This window comes from Citrus sinensis, chromosome 4 (genome assembly GCF_022201045.2).
Source record: "Citrus sinensis cultivar Valencia sweet orange chromosome 4, DVS_A1.0, whole genome shotgun sequence".
NCBI lineage: Eukaryota > Viridiplantae > Streptophyta > Magnoliopsida > Sapindales > Rutaceae > Citrus > Citrus sinensis.
The window spans coordinates 26,477,807-26,497,242 of record NC_068559.1 but is presented as its reverse complement, the minus strand read 5'-3'; the positions used below and the strand labels follow the sequence as shown (position 1 = coordinate 26,497,242).

The window sequence follows — 19,436 nt, the reverse complement described above, 5'->3', positions numbered from 1 at the left end:
AAGAGCATGTAGATTGCAGAAGATCGGCATTTTGGTTGATACTTGCTTTTTGAGTTGAAAAATTTCTGAAAAAGCGAAAAAAAGAGAGGTTTCATTATTAAATACATGGCAGTCAACAATGAAGCAAATCGCAGTCTCTGGAATTGCACAACTTTGCATTAAGCTATGATTTTGGAGATGGTCGGCTACTACAAGCATTTTTACGTGGCCTCATAAGCCAATTGATTCAAAACATGTCCAAATTTTCAACGAAAGCACAAACATGTTGTCGGCTTTAGGTATCTTTAATCTCATGATTAATTAGCTAAATTTCGTAAAACTTTCCAGGGTTTTTGCCCTTTTTTTTTTTTTTTTCAAAAACGTGGCTCAAGATCGACCGTGATATTTGCTGAATGCTAAATTACAAAGTCAGTTGGAACCTCTACATTTATATCATCTCATTTGGGTATATCTTGAAAATGACTTTGTTCCATTTCAAGTAAATGGGTTCGTGCCACGTATATGCATGTTTGACTCGTAATTATCAATTAACTTTCTCGAAATGCACCATTTAATAAGATCCCGGTGCTGTGAAGGGTTCGCTTTTTGTCAAGCTTACTCGTTTTGATTAAATGACGATCGTTACAAAAAAAAAACCCAAAATTCAAAATGTCGAGATTGAACACGTGTCGGAATTTGATTGGAAATAATGCCACAGTGTTAGGTTCGTCAGATACAAATCATATAGAGAAGGAAGGAGTGAAATTGAATGGATTCGGTATTAGAGCCGAATCTTGTTGGGGGCGTTTTTGTGATCAAATAAAGCATTAAGAAACGTGAGTAAAATGGACCACATGATGCTTTTGCTTTCACAAGGCACAGACAGCAACCATCAGATTAATTCGTGCTCTGCAAAATTGATTCTAACGATAGATATGTAATAGGATACAAATACGCACACGTGCACTTGTGACGCTAACGTTAGCTTATAGCCTATAAGTAGACCTCAGCGAAGTTGACAGAAGAAGAGTGCAACAATTTAAATTAAATTAAATTAAAATTAATCATGCTAATTAGAGTGGTTTTTAATTTGTTCATTTAATTGCAGTCATTAAATTGGATTCTCCATGATAACATAATTAATAAACCACACATGTACATTATAGCCCCATCTGGGGTTGGCTTCTTTTTAGAAATTATGCGTCTGTGTTTGCCAATTAATCAAAGCTAATCACGAAACTTTTTGAAAACTATAAAAAAGCTAATAACCTAGTGGAGCTGTTGCCTGTTAGTGTTACGTTACTGACTCTTGTGGCATTTGTATATCTATATATAGATGGGATATATTGAAGCAAAAGTGTAGCCTCATTCTGAGAACTAAAATAGCCACCATATTCATTGGATTTGCCACTTTCCATTAACCCTTTTTCCCACTCTATTCGCTGTAAACTGTAAAGTGCTGCGTGTGGTTTTGATGCAAACCTCTGCTGAACTTGCAAATAAGCTACAGCTTCAGCTAATATATCAGCAGCAGCAAGGAAATAAAGTTCATTGGCTGCTTTCACTGGTACGTCTTAAACTTTTCACTGTTAATTATATAGCTAGCTAGGGTACTTGCTCTGTGTGTGTGTGTGTGTGTGTGTTAAGTTGAGCTTTGGTTTGGAACCTTTGATAGGTCTTGATAAGCGTGCATTTGTGGGGTTCAAGGATAATCTAACGGTACAGATTGAAAATAGAGAGTAGTACAGTAAAACTGTGATGGCCTCATGGGTCAAAACTATTGTTTTTTCCAATGGGAAAGGGCTTTTAGTTTTGCTTTTGACAGTTAATTTTCACCAAAATGACACCCCAAGAAAAAATTTGATGAGTCAATCAATCAATCAATCATATCAAATCAATAAGACCACAAACAGTTACTTACAAGCAAAGCGATGCGATGCCCCAGGACACAGGCTACCAAGCAATCTGCAGAGAAAATTCTTTTCAAAGCTCGCTCATATTGCATTAACTGGTGGGGGTGCAGGACGTTCTGGCACAGGCCAGTGGGGCATATAGGTTAATAACTTGGCCCGATTGTAAAATTTTTAATTAGTCACATTGAAATTCCCATAGCCGAGTAAACTTTAAAGAGCATTATTTGGTCGAGGGGTTCGATAATTGTCATTGATATTGTATTATATAGAGTGTGTTAGTAAACAAACCAATTATAGAACGATGGAACATTATCCCAGTCTAATCATTGCTCTTCTAATATTTTAAGAGACTTGATTGAATGATTTTTTTGTTAAGAGTGTCTTTCCCTTGGTTGCCTAAATAAAAAATCACTAAAAAAAAAAGGGAGAGAATCTGTTTTAGAATGCTCAAGATCATAGCACAGCAACTATGAAACATAATCATGTAAATCAATTTTGACATAAAAATGTGCAATTGATCGATTTAATCTATTACTTTAATGCCCGATTCCCGATTCTACAGGATTTTATAATAAGAAGAACTTGCAAATTAATCTACTAGATTCGTTAGAAAGTTTTTCTTATTAATCTATCTATTAGATTAAAAAAAAAAATCATTGATTTCAATCTATTAGATTTAAATTAGGTTGTTTTCTTCTTCTTCTTCTTCTTCTTCTTTTGCTTTTTTCTTTTTTTGATTAAATTACATTAATTAGAAAATACAATAGAGTCCAAACGAAATAAAAAACACATACTCATGGTGATTGGATCTAAAAAAAATTCTTAAATAAAACAAAATAATAAACAAATAAACCTGTCATACCCATGAAAACACTCAAGCTTCTAATCTAATCTCAAGCGTAGGAATTAAGACAAAGAAATGTCTACCAACTTAACGAAGAAGTTGTTAAACAGTTTAGTAATTTAGTTTCCTTTTGTTAATAACAAATACAGAGCTGTATAAAATACAATTAATTCCCAAATTTACTGCTTATTCAAATTGTTTCATGACATGAGCTTATAAGTATTTTATGTAACGATTTTTTTATGTGATAGTGAAAGATTTTGATTTAAATATTTTTATACTTCTATCTACTGCACTTAAGCACTCACCTAAATTGCTTCTAAGAAATCAAGATCAGAGAAACTTGATTAGTAAATTCCGTCCAATAGCCCTAGCCCCTAGGTAACCTATAATTAGTGACAACAACCCTGCCGAACACGTGTTTTATTTATTTTTTTCCCAAAATATGCACTTGTAGTCAGTGATTCGTCAAAACCTATGTCAGATTTTTGATATTTTAGGTTTAAAAAGAATCCAAAATGCTTTTAAATATCTGGCAAAAAAAATTCACGAAAAAGGACTTGAATCCCATACGAAACATGACATTAAACCCTCAATTTTTTTTTAATAATAATATTCGACCCAAGAATAAGGTAGCGACTAACTCGAAAATTTATCACCGTATGTTGGTACATAGCATTTAAGAAATCAACCACAAATTAATTAGCCATTAAGTACGATAACTTATTTTGCCATGACCTTAATCCTTCTTCCCAATAAAGATGAATCATTAGTTCACAAGACCCATTTTTAATAAACTTAGTTCCTTCGTACAGCGGCAAAATAAAAAATTTTAGTTTCATGGTGGTGAGAATAGAGAAACAACCAATTTAAGAATCTCATGACATAAAAATATATATATCTAAGGGGACAAAAATGCCTCTCGCTTAAAGGTCGATTGGTGAGAGTCCTCATATGGGGACTCAATTTCCTCAATTATTTATACAATTGAGTTACAGTAGATTTCTCTCATAATTTAGAGTATATACTCATATAACAGTGAGAATAACAATTTAAACTTTTCATAAGAGATTTGATTTAGAACAATTCTAGTAGATTTTCTGATTATAAATATCATTAATATTTTAATGGTTATGTATACATATCAGTGTTAAAAAAAGGGTGGAAAACTTTAAATTTATATATAGGGATGGCAATGGCACCGCCCTTTACGGGTTTGTTATTACCAAACCCGCACCAGCAAAAAATTTTAAATTATCAAACTTACCCGCAATCCGCAGCAAGTTTTTATTTTTTTGGAAAAACTCGTCCACTGCGGGTTTTAACAACTACCAAACCCACCCGCAACTCGCAGCGGATTTTTTGCGGGTTTTCTCATTTAAAATCACGAATATAAAAAAAATACTCTTAATAATACATAAAAATTATATAATTCAAACTATAAATATGTAATAATAGCCTAAAAAATCCGCAAACAACATTCAATTCTAGATTTTATCAATGTAAATAAAAAATTAAAATTTTTAAATTAAAAGAATACACAAAATATATTAATCTAACAAAAAATGTTTCCGTTGTAGGCAAATCATCATCACTAATATCAATGCATTGCTTCATCTTTTAATTAATATACAAGTATTATTGATAATATTAACAAGTAGATTTTATACAATTATCGTTAAGGCAAAACAAACAAAATCAATTAAAGTAAAATAAAATATTAGTAATAAAAATTATTAAATTTCTACTTATTAAAAGCTTCCTGTATATATGTTGAAATGAGATAAGTTAGTTTTAGGAATTATAAACTTTAACTTAAATTTATTTAATGTAATTTTTGTGATTAAAATAAAAATATACATAATTAAAATAAAAAATGCGGGTTAGATGATAGATGCGCTAGTATTCAGCGAATTTTTTCTCAATATTAAATTCACCCGCAACATGTAGTGGATTTAAGTTTAAAATACCAAATCCACCCATAATCCACAAAATTACTGGTAGCAGACGGGTTTTCGCCGATGGATTTGAGCGGGTTATTTTGCCATCGCTATTTATATAGAAAATGACTAAATTTCAATTAGGATATCTATGAGTCCCGCAACCAAACTTCGGTCGTCGGCTTTGCATTAAACAACCTTCCATGTTTAATTTGTCAATCGTGAGGATCAATCACCTTTCCCACATTAAAGTGTCTACCTTTTCCCCCGAACTCCGTAATCCAGCCCATTAGTCCATGACTATTATTAAGAAATAAAAACCAATGCGTTGTCGTCTTAATAATGCACATGATTACTTGAATTGGCCATCACACACTCCACAACTTTCTTTTTCCCACGTGTATTTACTGCATTTAGCACATTTATGCGATGTCGATTCCACTTGATTCCAGACCAACCCATTAGGCCATAGTTTATACACTGTATGTTCTAGCTATTAAACGAACACGTGGTTGGAACTCGGAACATTAGGCCACAACTATACTCGCGAGTTTGCAAACCCAATGGTGAGATGCGGTGTCTTAGTCAGAATTCAGATCCACACAGTAAATTTAATTGTTTTTAATTTAATTTTAATAAAGTACTTTTAAATAGTTTTTTAATATAACGTACTCGGTTAAAGTGATTTTAATAATGGTAATTTAATTTTAAGCCTATATTTTTATATTTTATTCAAAATCGGTGGGGATAAATTAAAAATTTTATTGAGGCCAATAAAAATTTTGGTTGAATTTTCAAATGTATTTCCTAAAAAAAAATAAAAAATTAAAGCTTGCAGAGGCAGCTGCCCCTGCTTGTTTCTATATGGCTACGCCACTGGTGAAAAGCCTCCAAGTGGATAATTTCCTTTATATAGTATAGATATCTTCTCAAAATTTATGGAGTAAATCTTTGTGTCCGTAGATATTTCGAATGCACTATGATATATGACGTGTCTAGACTCCCAATCAATTTTAGATTAAAATATATTTGTAGATATTATAGTTAAAAAGAATGATATATTAAATTTCCCTATAGATATACATGGGGATGGCAATGGCCATCACCCGCTGTGCGTTTGTCATTACTAAATCTGCACTTAGGGGTGGGTAAATATGGGTTTGGATCAACCCGATCGGATTTTGGATTGATCGAGTTGGGAAGATATAACCCGAATTAAACTTGAACATATAATCTGACCCGATCTGAATTTATTTAGGATCGGATATAGTCGAATCGGTAATTTTGTGTTTGTTTGTGCTTTTATTTCTTCATATTGTCGGATCGGATCGAGTTTGACCTGAACCGATCCGATCGGGTTAAGCTCTTCATTCGAATTCGATCTGAATCTGAAATTTTTTGATCGGATCGGATCGAATTGATTTGGGTCAAGTCATTTGTGCACCCCTACTTGCACCCGCAAAAGTTTTAAATTATCAAACTCGCTTGCAACCTGCAAAAACCCACTGTTGTGGGTTTTAACAATTATCAAATTCACCCACAACCCACAACAGATTTTTCGTAGGTTTTATCATTTAAAATCATAAATATTAAATTTTTTTAATAATATAAAAATTTAAATTATATAATTCAAACTATATTTCTATAACAATAGCCTAAAAATCCGCATATAATATTAAATTCTAGGTGTAAATAAGAAATTAAAAATTCAACATTAAAATAAATACACAAAATATTTTTGTTGTAATCAAATCATCATCACTAATATTAACCCCTTACTTCATCTTTTAATCAATGTACAAGTATTATCAATTAAAAAGTAAATTTTGTACAACTATTGTTAATAATCAATTAAACAAATCAAAACCCAACTTTAGTAAGCATTCATCAAATTCAAGTCATTAAAGTAAAACAAACATAATCAATCAATTAAAATAAAATATCAGTAATATTAAATTTGAAGATTATCAAATTTATAGTTATTAAAAGCTTATGACAGGGGGATGGGTTGTGCACTTGCTAGCTCCATTGTTGATTTTGCGGAGGGCAAATGTAGATGATTTAGGTCATTCATATTAGGCTAAGGAATCAAAACCTTATGTATATAATTAAGATATAGAATGCAAGTTGGCAGGTACTTAAGGTCCGACATATTTTTTCTAATACTAAACCCATATGTAACCCCTAGCAAGTAGGTTTTTGAGGGCAAGTTTGTGGGTTAACGGGTAATTTTGCCATCCCTAATTGTATATTCATTTTGAAGATATATGTAATAATAATAATAATGCCAAAAGAGTTGAAAAAGATAATAATATTAGAGCTATTGTAACAAACAGTCGAGATTAAGGGTGGCAAAACAAATTGGTGAATCCAATTTGAGTCGAATTCTAAACGAATCAAATCAAAATTCAATAAAATCCGGATCTGATTCATTTTATAAATAAAAATTCATTTATAATTTGTTTAATTTATTTATTATGCAAAATTAAATTAAAATAATAAATAAAACAATAAATAAAGAATCGAATGGATTCTCCTAAATTCATTTACAATCTAATCAACAAAATCAATTCATTACAACTAGATCCAAGCTAAAAACAAATACAATAAAAAACAAGTAGCTGAAGAAACTCAAAGGCGCAAGGAAGGATGAAATTGACGGTCGAATTAGTCACAAGTGTAGCTATTCAAGACCTTGTCACTGCCATAGCCAAGAGAAATGAAGCTTGTCGGAAAATTTAGGATGAGAGAGCATTGATCTAATTTTTGGGAGTGTTTGGTTTGGCTTTCATTTGGGGTAATGAAGAAATAAGTCTTCAAATTCAAGTGAAAAGGAAAATGAAGGGTGGAGCTTCAATTAATTGTTTTAAACTCAAATCCATTTAATTGAATTAATGAATCTTGATCTAAATTGCCGCCCCACAACTCAAGATTACGTAAACCCACTTGCCTAATTTTTTTTTTTTTATATTTATGACAAAAAGAAGACTTGCGTAAACTGTTATTTATTGTATGCTTTTGGCATCTTCCAGCATGTGAGTCCCACACGTGATTATGTCGACCAATCACGTTATATTTTGGTTTGGAGAATAACAGCTAGGGCGCGTGGCGCTAGAACACGATTTTATTAAGTTTTCACCGTACGATCTAAGTACAATTTTATTTATCTACGGCCTAAATTGCTTAACGTTTTGGGTTGCCTTCTCAGTAAGTCTGGTAGAAAAGTCGTCGCGTTTAGATAGGCGATGGGATATAGTTTCATCATTTACTGTTTTTTGTTTTTGTTTTTTTTGGACAGTATTTAGTATTTACTGGAAAATTTACGCCTGGCGTGTGGCTACTTTGCTGCTTGCTGTGCGAAATTACAAAAATTACTTTAATCTGGCTAAATAAAAATAAATTTTAATATTTTTTTATCATATTAACATATATTATTAATTTTATTAATAAACTATAGGTATGTTGGAACTGATCTATAGTAGAATATGAATTTATTGTAAAATACGAATCTTAACCACACACGTAAAATAATAAATAATAAAAAAATTATTATAATTTTAATAGTATAATTACGAAGGAGTGCTCTATTTTAGAGTAATTCCAACATATTCATACTCTTATTGTTATTATAGGAAAGATGCTTTGATGATCATACGAACATAGGGCCTAAAAAATATTTTCAAGAGCTGGCCCGGGCGCACCATACTGCAGCTCTCAGTTTAATCAACGAATGAGATATATGACTAAAACTAGTGTCGGACCTATTCGATAGCTAGAACCAGAATTTGTGTCAGCCACGGTATCAAGACGTGGCTAGTCTTGTAGGTAATGAACAAACTTTCGTGGATCTTAAAAATATTTCCATTTTCGTGTAAGGTCTTAAACTTAAACCGCACTTTCCTGGATTCAATTTGCCACCAATTCACCTTTTAGTTAAAAAAAGAAAAGAAAAAAGCCATTGAAAATTTACTGTGTTCCCCATAAATTTTTTTTTTTTTTGAAATATTGATAGACAGATAGCTATAAAATTGGAGAGGAGCTATAAAATTTTATCATGTTACCATCCAAGTTTTTTTATTTGCATATATATACCCTACAACTATTTAAGGAATACGTCTACTACTCTACTCTCCGTATATTTTTATGATGCTGCCGGGTAAAATTTTCAATAACCGTTAATTGGCATGTGTGATAATTAATTAGAAGCGTTCTGATCATCGTTGGGGAGCCAAAAAATAAAAAATAAAAATTATTATTATTAGACTAGACTGCAAAGGTGGCCTCTGTCAAATTGAGTTGTGATAGGTGTTTCTTTTTATTATTCATATTTTAATTTTTGCAAGATTAATTTCGAAACGAATGTCTCGAGAGCTCTATAACAACCTTAATAATCGCTTTTAGAAAGATTTGAACCCACCAACCAAAGACGTACAACAAGATGCAAAAAAAGCTTACCTTGAAGCGATAGAAAAATAATTTATGATAAAATTTGATTGGGGAGGAGGAGGCAATGCCACACACTGTCACTAGGTCTAGGAAACATGAGTTACGTAGGTCTTCTTGGCATGTGTGGAGGATATTAATCAATATATATATATATATATATATATATATATATATATATATACACATATAAATAGATTGATAAAAATGAATAGGAATCGAGTTAATATTTAGGCACGGATTTCTTTTTTTCATGTGCATATATCTTATTCACAGCTAATTTAAATTAAGAGATGTTTTAGTTTATTTACGAAGATTTAAAATTTTATAAAGTATGTTTGCTCACTTTTAGCCATTTAAATCGCTTATAAAATGACCTAGAATCATTATGCTGATTTGGGTTTTAGTAGAATTAGCAAACTTTTAATATGAGAAATCCTTACTATTCCTTTTCTCTTTTCCTTTTTTTAAGTTAAAATCTATTTGTATGTGTAATTTCTTAAATCAACGAGTCCTTGTTCATTTTTTTTTTTTTTTGTGATAACTAGATATTGTTTCATTCCTGTGTCGTTTATATATTATATTATGAATACTTTGATATCGTATCTCATTTCATTATGGTTAGTTTCATAATTGTATTAATTAAGATGGTGAATATATTCTCAGAATCTTATTTTAGAGCAATTTAGTGGATGGGGATACTTCAAATATCAAATAATGATCCTACCCTATACCATAGAATTTAATAACTGAGCATAGCTTAAAGATTTTACGTACAAATACAATTGAAATCTTTCTCACATTTACGAATAAATATATACAAGAAAGAATAATTGTTTACTGAAAACTTCGAACTCATTCATTTCAGCATAGGAAAAGAGTGTTTACCCTAATGATTATTAACCAAAGAGCTTCGATGTGACGATTTCTTTATTTGTTCTCTCTATACCATTAGGCAGATAAAACAACATCAATTATCATATTTTATTCATCAAAGAAGGGAAAAACAAGGAATTAATTCTTATAAAAATCATTCAGAGATGTGGTGTTTCACGTACGCAAGTTGGGTAATGGTACCTTACCTGTTTGTCATAAATGAGACATCCATTTTTTAAAAAAAAAGAAGCCCAACTCGTGTGGTACTGGTACATGACTTAGCGTAGACTTGCGGGACTTTTCTTTAATCTTTCACTTACTAGTTACCAACAATCTATTTACAATAAAATATAATCAACCAATCCAATCTTCAAATTCATAATTATTATAATTGTAAACACAAACCAAAGGAAATGAAAAACATAAGTAGAGAACAAAAGAGGCGCAGTTTGCAGCTATAGAGAGGCTCACAGCTTCAGTACAGCATTTGGTTCTCGGTTTTTTTTGCCAAAAATCACAGTCCCCAAGACCACTATCAGTTCTTCTCTGTCACTCCAATTCCAGCAAATCCAAACTTTCTGATAAAAACAATAAAAAGAGAAAACTATTATTATTGTTTTTGTTGTTGTTGTCAACCATTGTAGTACGTGTTAGCAAGTGTTGCTACTCTTTGGCTCTAACCCCATCCCCATATATCATATTAGTAGCTGTAAGCAGCTTCAGCGATTATCATCGGGCTGTTGGTGTTGTTTTTTTTTTTTTTTCTAGTTTTCGTAGAAGAACAATCCATTCATATTCATGGATGAAATGTGCGGATTTAACTCGACTGGTGATAAGGGCAGCTGCTGGGAGAATCTGGTATTTCCTACTTCGCATGAATATGATTACTCAAGCAGTCCTCTTGTTTACCCGGGTCGGATTCCCACGTTTGGATCCGATGAGTTACTATCTGCTGCTGCCTCTGCAATATCTGAGGCTGCCGCTCCAATTAGTAGTACTCCTCCTCCTCATCCTCATCCTCAAGAGATTCAACCACCAGAGGTGGAAGATGTGTCCACTGTCATCAAAGCCAAAATCGCCTCACACCCATGTTACCCGAGACTCCTTGAGGCTTATATAGATTGCCAGAAGGTAAAATAAATAATTTCCTTTTTCTTAAAACAAAGAGTACTCTTTTTATTTTGTTACATAGTCTGGTGCAAAACTGGCTGGTAATTGCTTAATGGATTAAAGTCATTTATTTTATGTGTCAGTGAGTACTGCAGGAGGTAGCTGGCTAGCTAGAAGAGGAAAATTGAAGTACTCTTTTCTTTTGCTTTGTGCTTTTAATTCCCAACCTAATGAATGAATGAATAAGCGTTTAATTTTTTTTCTGAGGGTTAAACAGAAACTTTTCTGTTCACACAACAGTTTCAGTTTGCTCGGACTTTGAGCTTTTTACCTGCGTGCTTTGTGGAGGATTTTTTCTTCTTTTTTCTTTTCTTTTCTCTCTCTCTTTTTTTCTGTTCTTTTTTTTTTTTCTGGTTTCCATGTCTTTGATCTCCAGGATCCAAGATTTTTCTTTTTTTCTTTGCTTTTGCCTTGTGTAAAATGTCCAACATTCTTTTTTCTCTTTTCTTTCTTCCGGAAAACAGATTTTGGTGGTGAAGCAAGTTAATTTTGAGTTAAATTTTGCTGTGAAATGAAGCTCCATTTTGCTTATTACTTGGATGCTTAATTTTTTTTTTTCTCCATTTTTGGGTTTTTAGGTAGGAGCTCCTCCGGAAATAGCTTATCTGTTAGATGAAATTCGGCGCGAGAAGGATCTTTATAGACGAGACACGGTGCCCACGTGCTTTGGAGCCGATCCTGAGCTTGACGAATTCATGGTTTAACATTGCTTTTTTAAATCTTCAATTAAATTATCCGAGTTTTGTCATCTCTAAATTTTGCTTCTGTGCTTTTCTATTACAAGGAAACTTACTGCGACATGTTGGCGAAGTATAAATCTGATCTCGCAAGGCCTTTTGATGAAGCGACCACCTTTTTGAACAAAGTTGAATTGCAGCTTCGCAATCTCTGCACCACCACCGCCTCCGTTAGAAGCCTTTCTGGTCAGTCTCTCTCTCTCTTTCCCCCTCTTTCTCTCCCTCTCACTCAGTTCTCAAGTTTAGTGGTTGTTTGTTTTAAAGGAACCTCCCTTTTTTTCCCTAAGCTAAAGACTCATTGATTTTTGCGCTATATACAGTATTGTTTTTATTATTTTTACTCTGCGGGGAGTGGCATTATATCTGCACAGCTTACACAAATGTGTGCCTAAAACCGAAAGAAACAATGACATCGCTGAGACCAGCAGGCAAATTTCTTGTGTGTTTGTGCGTGTGATCATGGCTCACCATAGCATAGCGACAAAGTACCATTGCTGCAGTGGCTAGTCTAAGTTTAAAGTTCAAAGTAGCCACTAAACTAATTGTATTTATGAGAACTATAGGAATACTCAAAGAATAACGAAAGGGTTTCATGTATATCATTTGAGTGTGCACAGGCATATTAAAAACAAAAACCCTAGATATGAATGAAAGAGACCCCTAGTCTTAGATTAGTGACTACTTCTCTCTCCACCTTCATTCGCGTGGTTTATTTTGTGTATGGTTCCAGTGGTTATGATTGTATATATCTTATTGTTATCTCTCTTTCTTGTTTATACATGAAAGGGTAAGCATAAATTGGTCAAGGTTTCTGCAGTAATGGACCTTGTAACAGTGTTTTTCTTTTTGGCCTTCATGATCTTGTTTCTTATGTTTGTTTTCTTTTAATTCCCTTTTCTCTTTGCTTGGAAAGTGAAAACTTTGTGTTAAGAAAATCTGATTTTGACGTTTCAGATTTCAGTGATGACATAATAAATAGTTTTTTTGATTGTTTGAATAGTGTGACCTTGGGTTTTTTCTTTCTTTAAAACACAAAATTGCTAGAGAAGTCTAGGCAAAAGCTTCTTACAGTAACAAGTTCTCTTCTTAACTTACCAAGTTTAGTATTTATGGATTTTCCCAAGTTTAGTTTTTACAGATTAATATTTTAGTAAGAATATCTTTCTCATTCTTTGGCTTTTTCAGCATAAAATATGTCATGCTTTTAACATGGGAACTTGGTGTGAAATTCATACCATTTACTGCCTTTTTTCAGTATGATTGTAGAATATTTTTTTAGGATGCTTGGTTTGGTTTGGATAACTTATTCCACTCCTCTCATGAACTTGAAAAGTTATAATGTCAGTCATGTGAAGATGAAATTTGTTTTGAGTGGAAAAGCAAATATATTTTCATTTGTTGATAATTTTTTTAATTTGGTTTCTTGTGAGGTCTTTGACTTAGAAGAAATAGGGTTTGGCTCTCGTGCAATAGGAGAGTTAATTGTCATTGCTAAATAATTTGGAAGAAAAATATTATTTTGGCAGCTGGATAGATAGTATGCTAACATGCTTGAATCTAAATCTAAATTAACAAATCCTTCTAAAAAATTAACCAGGAAGTTCCAATAAAATGATAACCTTGCGGTCTTGTGTTGAAAGGAATTTGAGTTGAAATCATTCTATGCATCAGGCTTAAAATTCATTAGGTAGATGCTTCCTGAAAAGGTTAAGATTTGACAGTAAATAGGGACTTGAAATTTTTCCTTCTTAAGATCAAACATAACTTGTGCCGAAATGGAATTCAAGTTAGTAAGTTCAGTTGATGACATTTCTTTTTTCCTTCTATTTGAAAATGATTAAAGAAAAATTTTTGATTCATGTACTGGATCAACATGTATGCTTTGAACCTGTCTTACATAAAATAAATAGGTTGTCAAACTTAAAGGCAAGGCATGGCCTGTAATGATGTCTGATCCTTGCTTTAAAGGATTCAAGTTCCAACATAGATGTAGTGGTAGATGAGAAATGGGCATCGGGAATTGTCTGAGGCTGACTGCTTTGTCTGCCGCTAAGGTACTATTGCCTCTCAGATCTTCTTGAAATTTGTTTTGAATTTAGAATTGTAATTAAATAGTTAATTATGCTAAGTAGATATAGTTGTTCTTTAACATCTGGCATCCTCATCATCCACCACTCTAGATTCGCATACACATCTTTCTTATCACATGATCTTAGATCATGGCTTTCTAAATAAAGAACACGTTTTGGTGTTTAATGGTATGTTGATGAGTGCTGCCTTTTGGCTTTCTTAAAATTTGAATCTTTTGTTGATTTCTCAAATTCCTTTTTTCAAGTCAATGCAGCTTTCCATCCATTATATATATATGATAGCTGAGAACAAGTTAGGCTTAGTACAAATCACATTTGTTGATTATGCTTTTGCTTTACTAGTTCCTTTAAGGACTATAAGATATATATATAGTGATGTAGCATTGATTTGTTCCTTTTTAGTAAATAACATGTCAGAGAGAAGCTGCTGTTGTCTCCATTTGCTATGGAGTGGAAGTCATGCAAATGGCATGGGCACAGCAGCCTTCCATATGATTAATTGTAGTTGTTGTTTGCATAAAAAATAGTTGCAGATCACAGTACTTTGGCTGGTAATGGTTTGCAGATATAGTTTTTCAGTGTGAAAGTACACATTACCTTTTAAGTGATCAATGTTATTAACATTTTTAATTAGTCTAATATTCTCTTTGTTTCTCCTGTGCTTAAGTGGGTTCACCTTAATAATCTTTTGCCAAAAGAAGATTTTATATTTAACTTAATTAAAGAAGAAAAGGCTTCTAAGATTCTTTAAGCATGCCGCCATTGCAGATATCCACTTGGGGCATTTACATTAAATTGGCATAAATTCATGTGGCCGGATTAAGGTGTCTATATGTGCTAGGGACAGGCAGCTATTTGTATTTGATGATTTGGTTCTGTCCACATAATCCTTTTGCGTCTTTGCTGGCCTCTGATCATTTTGTTTATTAATAAAGTTTCTGTATTCTAGGATAATTTAGTGGTGCTTGTTCTTGATTAATGTTTCTGTTAGCTCATGCTCGTCATTTTAGTTCCAGATCATTATGGATGGATTGGTCTTATCTTTAAGGTAGAAAAAGCATACGGTAGTTCACTTCATTTTTGGCTAGTAATCCTGCATGGCATATGCAATGCCTGTGTTTTATTCGATACCTCTTTTTGGTTTTATTTTGTTTCATGGAGACTTTGATCTTAAATGTCAAGCAATGCTGTCATTTCATTTCAATTTTTTAATTAAAATTTATGCCACTTCCATCAGTGACTTGCAACAAAAACATTGTATAAATGAAAAGAGTTTAGGATATCTAGTTGTATGAAATTGTCATATACAGTTTGCATATAATAATGGTACAGCAAGCCGCTGTGTTCGTTTTACATTTCCTCTTTAGATTTAATGTTGTTAATTACTCCCACATGTAGAAACTTGGCCTCTAGATCAGTTTGTTAGCATGTATATCATTGTTGCTTTGGATGAATTTAAGCTTTTTGGCCGGATTCCTAGCTGATAATTTTTAGTTTCTTTTGAAGACGCAATTGGTTAACTGTGTCTATGTTCAGTTGGCACGTCACTCTTCCAAGCATGGAGGGAAGTGATTCAAGTCCCAATTTTGGCACTCCAGTGTCTCCCTTCTAGTAATGTAGTGAGGGTAGTTTATCCCCTAAAATATGATGGCAGTAGATACATAGATTCATTATGAATATAGAAATCAGACAGCATTATAACATATGAATGATCTAGTTGGTCTTTGTAGTAGGTCTCTGATTATAAAAATCAGTAATTAAAAAAAATGTCATGGGTGCATAGTAAATATAGCTCAGTGTCTGTTAGACCTTGGCGGTATCATTTATTACGTCAGAGTATTTATTTTTGGTTTTCTCAGTGCCTAGCTTGTATCGAATCAGGTTATTAGATTTGTTCCGCTTTTCCAGAAGGGGCTGGCTTGACGTTTTCAGAATTAACAGGCCATGTGATAACACGGGTTTTGGTTGAACAAGTTTCAAGAGGAAAAGTCCGGAATTTGGCAAGCCTTTGACCGGAGTTTGAAGGGGCAAACCACTAAAAGCTTGATTAGTAATATAATAAAGTGACTTTTTAATGCGGGGGAACCCCGGGTAGAGCGGGTGGCCGGACGTCACATGGACCCCCGCAGTTCCCGCTGAGGTTCAGCATTTTTAGACCAAGTAAAAATGTTAAACTTTCAGTTATTGATTCATTCATTCACCTCGCCAGTCTTTACAATCAGTACTGAGGAGCTTACTGATTTGGTGCCTGTGATTTGTTCCCTGTTTTTATTGGTGGGTGTGTCTTCGTGCTTTTCATTATGGCCACTCACACGTGTCTGATCACTGCTCAGTATGGTGTGGGGTCCCTCCTGTTTATTCATAATACTGGCCTCTTTTTGGTTCAATTTGCCCATCAACCTGCTTTCCTTTGGCCCACTCATTCACTCCCTATGGATCTTGTTGTTGCGCCCCTTTCGCTGTTCATACCCCATTCCCTACAGTGCTTTCTCTAATTGAATTGGAGAGACTAACCTTAGATTAATATTATTATTATCAGACAGTTTAAATTTATACATATTTTTATTATTTTAAAACATGTTTGTTTAACAAATACTTAAGCATATATAATTTCTATCTATATTTATTTGTTGGACAGATGTCTACAAGACTACAACTATCCAATTAGGGGAATATTCTTCCCTCTTCGGTGGGACTCAGAACCTGCCTGTGCCCTCAATGATGGGCTTTGATTAAATGGGCTATTATTTATTGTATTTGTATCTTGACAAATATTAGAAAGCCATATACCCTATGAGCACAAGAGAAGAGGGTTGAAACCAGGGCTCGGTCGATATCTCAAAAATTCAGATAATATGAAAGTCATTTGGTCCATTTGATGAATGTGGTGGTGGTTGGGTCATTAGCATATTTGGGTTCTGAGAGTCTACTGTCTATGCTGGGCAATATCAATTATATTGGGTTACAGTAATGGAGTTGTTTTGGAAAACAAGGAATAAGATCACCTTAGTATTATTATTATTATTATTGCAAGATTTGCTGGGGTGTGGCCACTGGGCGGTACATGAGGGGGGGCCTGTGGTTGGTCTGCGGTTGGAGCGCGGCTGGCGGGCGTTATTAATGTTGCAAGTACTGTTTCTTCTTCTGCGTCTAAAATTTATTCGTGATGGCCGTACGGTCGTCATGTCAACTCAAGTGTCTTGACTGACAATCGACATTACTACTCACTGGGCTTTCTGCGTTCCATTTGCCACATGTGCTCCTTTTTTCACGGTCCTCACTGTTCTCTGACCTTCGGCCTTCAATTCATTTTTTTGCGTCCCGGTCCCTCCACTTTTATTGGCCATTTTTCACCCTATTATTCTGTCCCTCTTATCTCTTACTTTTCATTTTATGTCATTGCTAGATGATGTGTTTGTATCTACCTTTTGCCGCTTGGCTTAGCTTTTGTGATCAATTTGACCATCATCCTCTAATTGGAAAGAGTCTTTGAATTTATTATTAATCCCAGTGAGGGATGCACGGGATTGAAATTTTCCAATACCAGTAATTATTTAATTTCATGGACCAATTCGAATTAGTATTTTTTTCCTTAATTGATAATTTACATATTCCCGCGTAACTTTATTTTTTGGTTAAAAAGAATGATGTGAACTTATATATGAGAATAAGCTGAGGAATTAATAAATTTTATCTGGACAGAGGACGGTGCCGCGTCGTCCGACGAGGAGTATAGCGGTGCGGAGACAGAGGCGCAAGATGCAGAAGCAAGGGATGAAGATCGACATCTTAAAGATAAGCTTTTACGTAAGTTTGGCAGTCACATTGGTTCCTTGAAGCTGGAGTTCTCGAAGAAGAAGAAGAAAGGAAAGCTGCCAAAAGAATCACGGCAAACACTGCTTGACTGGTGGAATGCTCACTATAAATGGCCATACCCGACGGTAAATCTATTTACTTTTAAATTGGTCTTGAATCTCGCTTCTTGCTGTAAGGCCGCCCTGTGCCTGCAAGTGTTTCATTTGAGGTTCTTTTCAGTATACTACATACTAGAATTATCCCATTTTGAGTTATGAAGCTTCACATAATTTAGATCCTGTTGTATTTGCAGGAAGCTGATAAGCTTCAACTGGCTGAATCAACGGGACTAGATCAGAAGCAAATCAATAATTGGTTTATAAATCAACGCAAGCGTCACTGGAAACCATCGGAGAACATGCACTTTGCCGTAATGGACAACCTTTCTGGGCCATTGTTTACCGACGATTGAATTTCAATCTGCATGTAAATTCCCAGTTGCATCAATCTGATAAACTAACGCTTGTGTTGGCTTCTTGTATATTTCTAATATGCGAACTTTACACTGATACTGAAAATGCACATTTTGATTATTTAAAGGGAAAATTATCGTATTTTGCTCACTGCACGTACATTTTCAATCGATCAACATTCATGATGAAATTGTTACGTATTTAGTTTGGATGCATGGTCATGACAAACGTAGGACATCATCGGCCACGATTGGTTTCCCCGACAATCAAGGGTAAGAAATTGGAATATTTCTACTTTCTACTTTATGTTTTTCCATTTAGCACTTCAACCGGTATCCAGTAGCATTGATAATTTATATAAATATAATGCTGGAATGTTCTGTCTGTCTCCTAATAAATCAAAAGAGATTCTACGTAACTTCTGCCTTTGCCCACAGAGATGCGGATTAAAAGTCTAGAATGTGTGAACTAAATCTAATCATGCTAATAAAAAGCATGCAAGGAAATAACCTACTTTAAGAAACCGAAAAAGAATACAGGGAAAGGAATGAGGTTCTCTTAAATTTAAATTCTGATATGCTTACATATTTTTGTGCGGCTCTTTCTCTATTAGAAAAGCCAACCTTTGAAAATCTGATTCTTGGTTATCTACAGCTAGGATTCTTAATCCAATTATTTATGTCACGATCAACAACTTTATACTCTAATCTAATTGAAGTCTTAGCGTCTAGACTTTAATTATATCAAAAGCAAGGGATGGGATACAACTTGCACACCCACGGCTCCATCACAATCATGGCTGCTGGAAATGGTGGAAGCAGCCGTTGAAAGTTGAATCTTCCTTCCATTATTGTTCTTTTTAACATAACGCTAAAGGGTACTCGGTCATATTCAAATGAGTCAGTCCAGTGGATGATTCACTTTGTACAAAATAGTACAAGTATGTTCGTATTTGTGAAGATAAATTTTTGTTTAGTTTTTTTATATTTTAATTTAAGTATTCATTTCGTTTCTTATGTTTTAAAAATTATCTTAAAATATCTTTGTAGTTAAATACATTATATTTTTACCCTTATTTTTTTCTTTAGTTTTATAGTAATACCTTTGTAATAATATTCTTGACATTATTAATTTTTAGATAAAATTTAATTAGCAAATTAATCAATAAATATCAGT

The 19,436-nt window shown here is 33.5% G+C and overlaps 1 protein-coding gene across 1 annotated transcript; it reads left to right on the top strand.

The window, feature by feature from the left end:
• The first annotated feature begins 1,276 nt into the window (after positions 1–1,276).
• LOC102628261 (homeobox protein knotted-1-like 6) lies at positions 1,277–18,432 on the top strand. The gene is made up of 6 exons (XM_006483844.4): positions 1,277–1,546; positions 10,764–11,126; positions 11,744–11,863; positions 11,950–12,088; positions 17,695–17,933; positions 18,101–18,432. The coding sequence occupies exons 2-6, from the start codon at positions 10,794–10,796 to the stop codon at positions 18,257–18,259; spliced, it is 990 nt and encodes a 329-aa protein (XP_006483907.1). The 5' UTR covers positions 1,277–1,546; positions 10,764–10,793; the 3' UTR covers positions 18,260–18,432.
• The last annotated feature ends 1,004 nt before the right edge of the window (positions 18,433–19,436 follow it).

Coding starts and splice junctions, on each gene's coding strand:
- LOC102628261 (XM_006483844.4), top strand. CDS start 10,794: ATGGATGAAATGTGCGGATTTAACTCGACTGGTGATAAGGGCAGCTGC. Junction 11,864..11,949: donor CTGAGCTTGACGAATTCATG/GTTTAACATTGC, acceptor TTCTATTACAAG/GAAACTTACTGCGACATGTT. Junction 17,934..18,100: donor ATAAATGGCCATACCCGACG/GTAAATCTATTT, acceptor TTGTATTTGCAG/GAAGCTGATAAGCTTCAACT.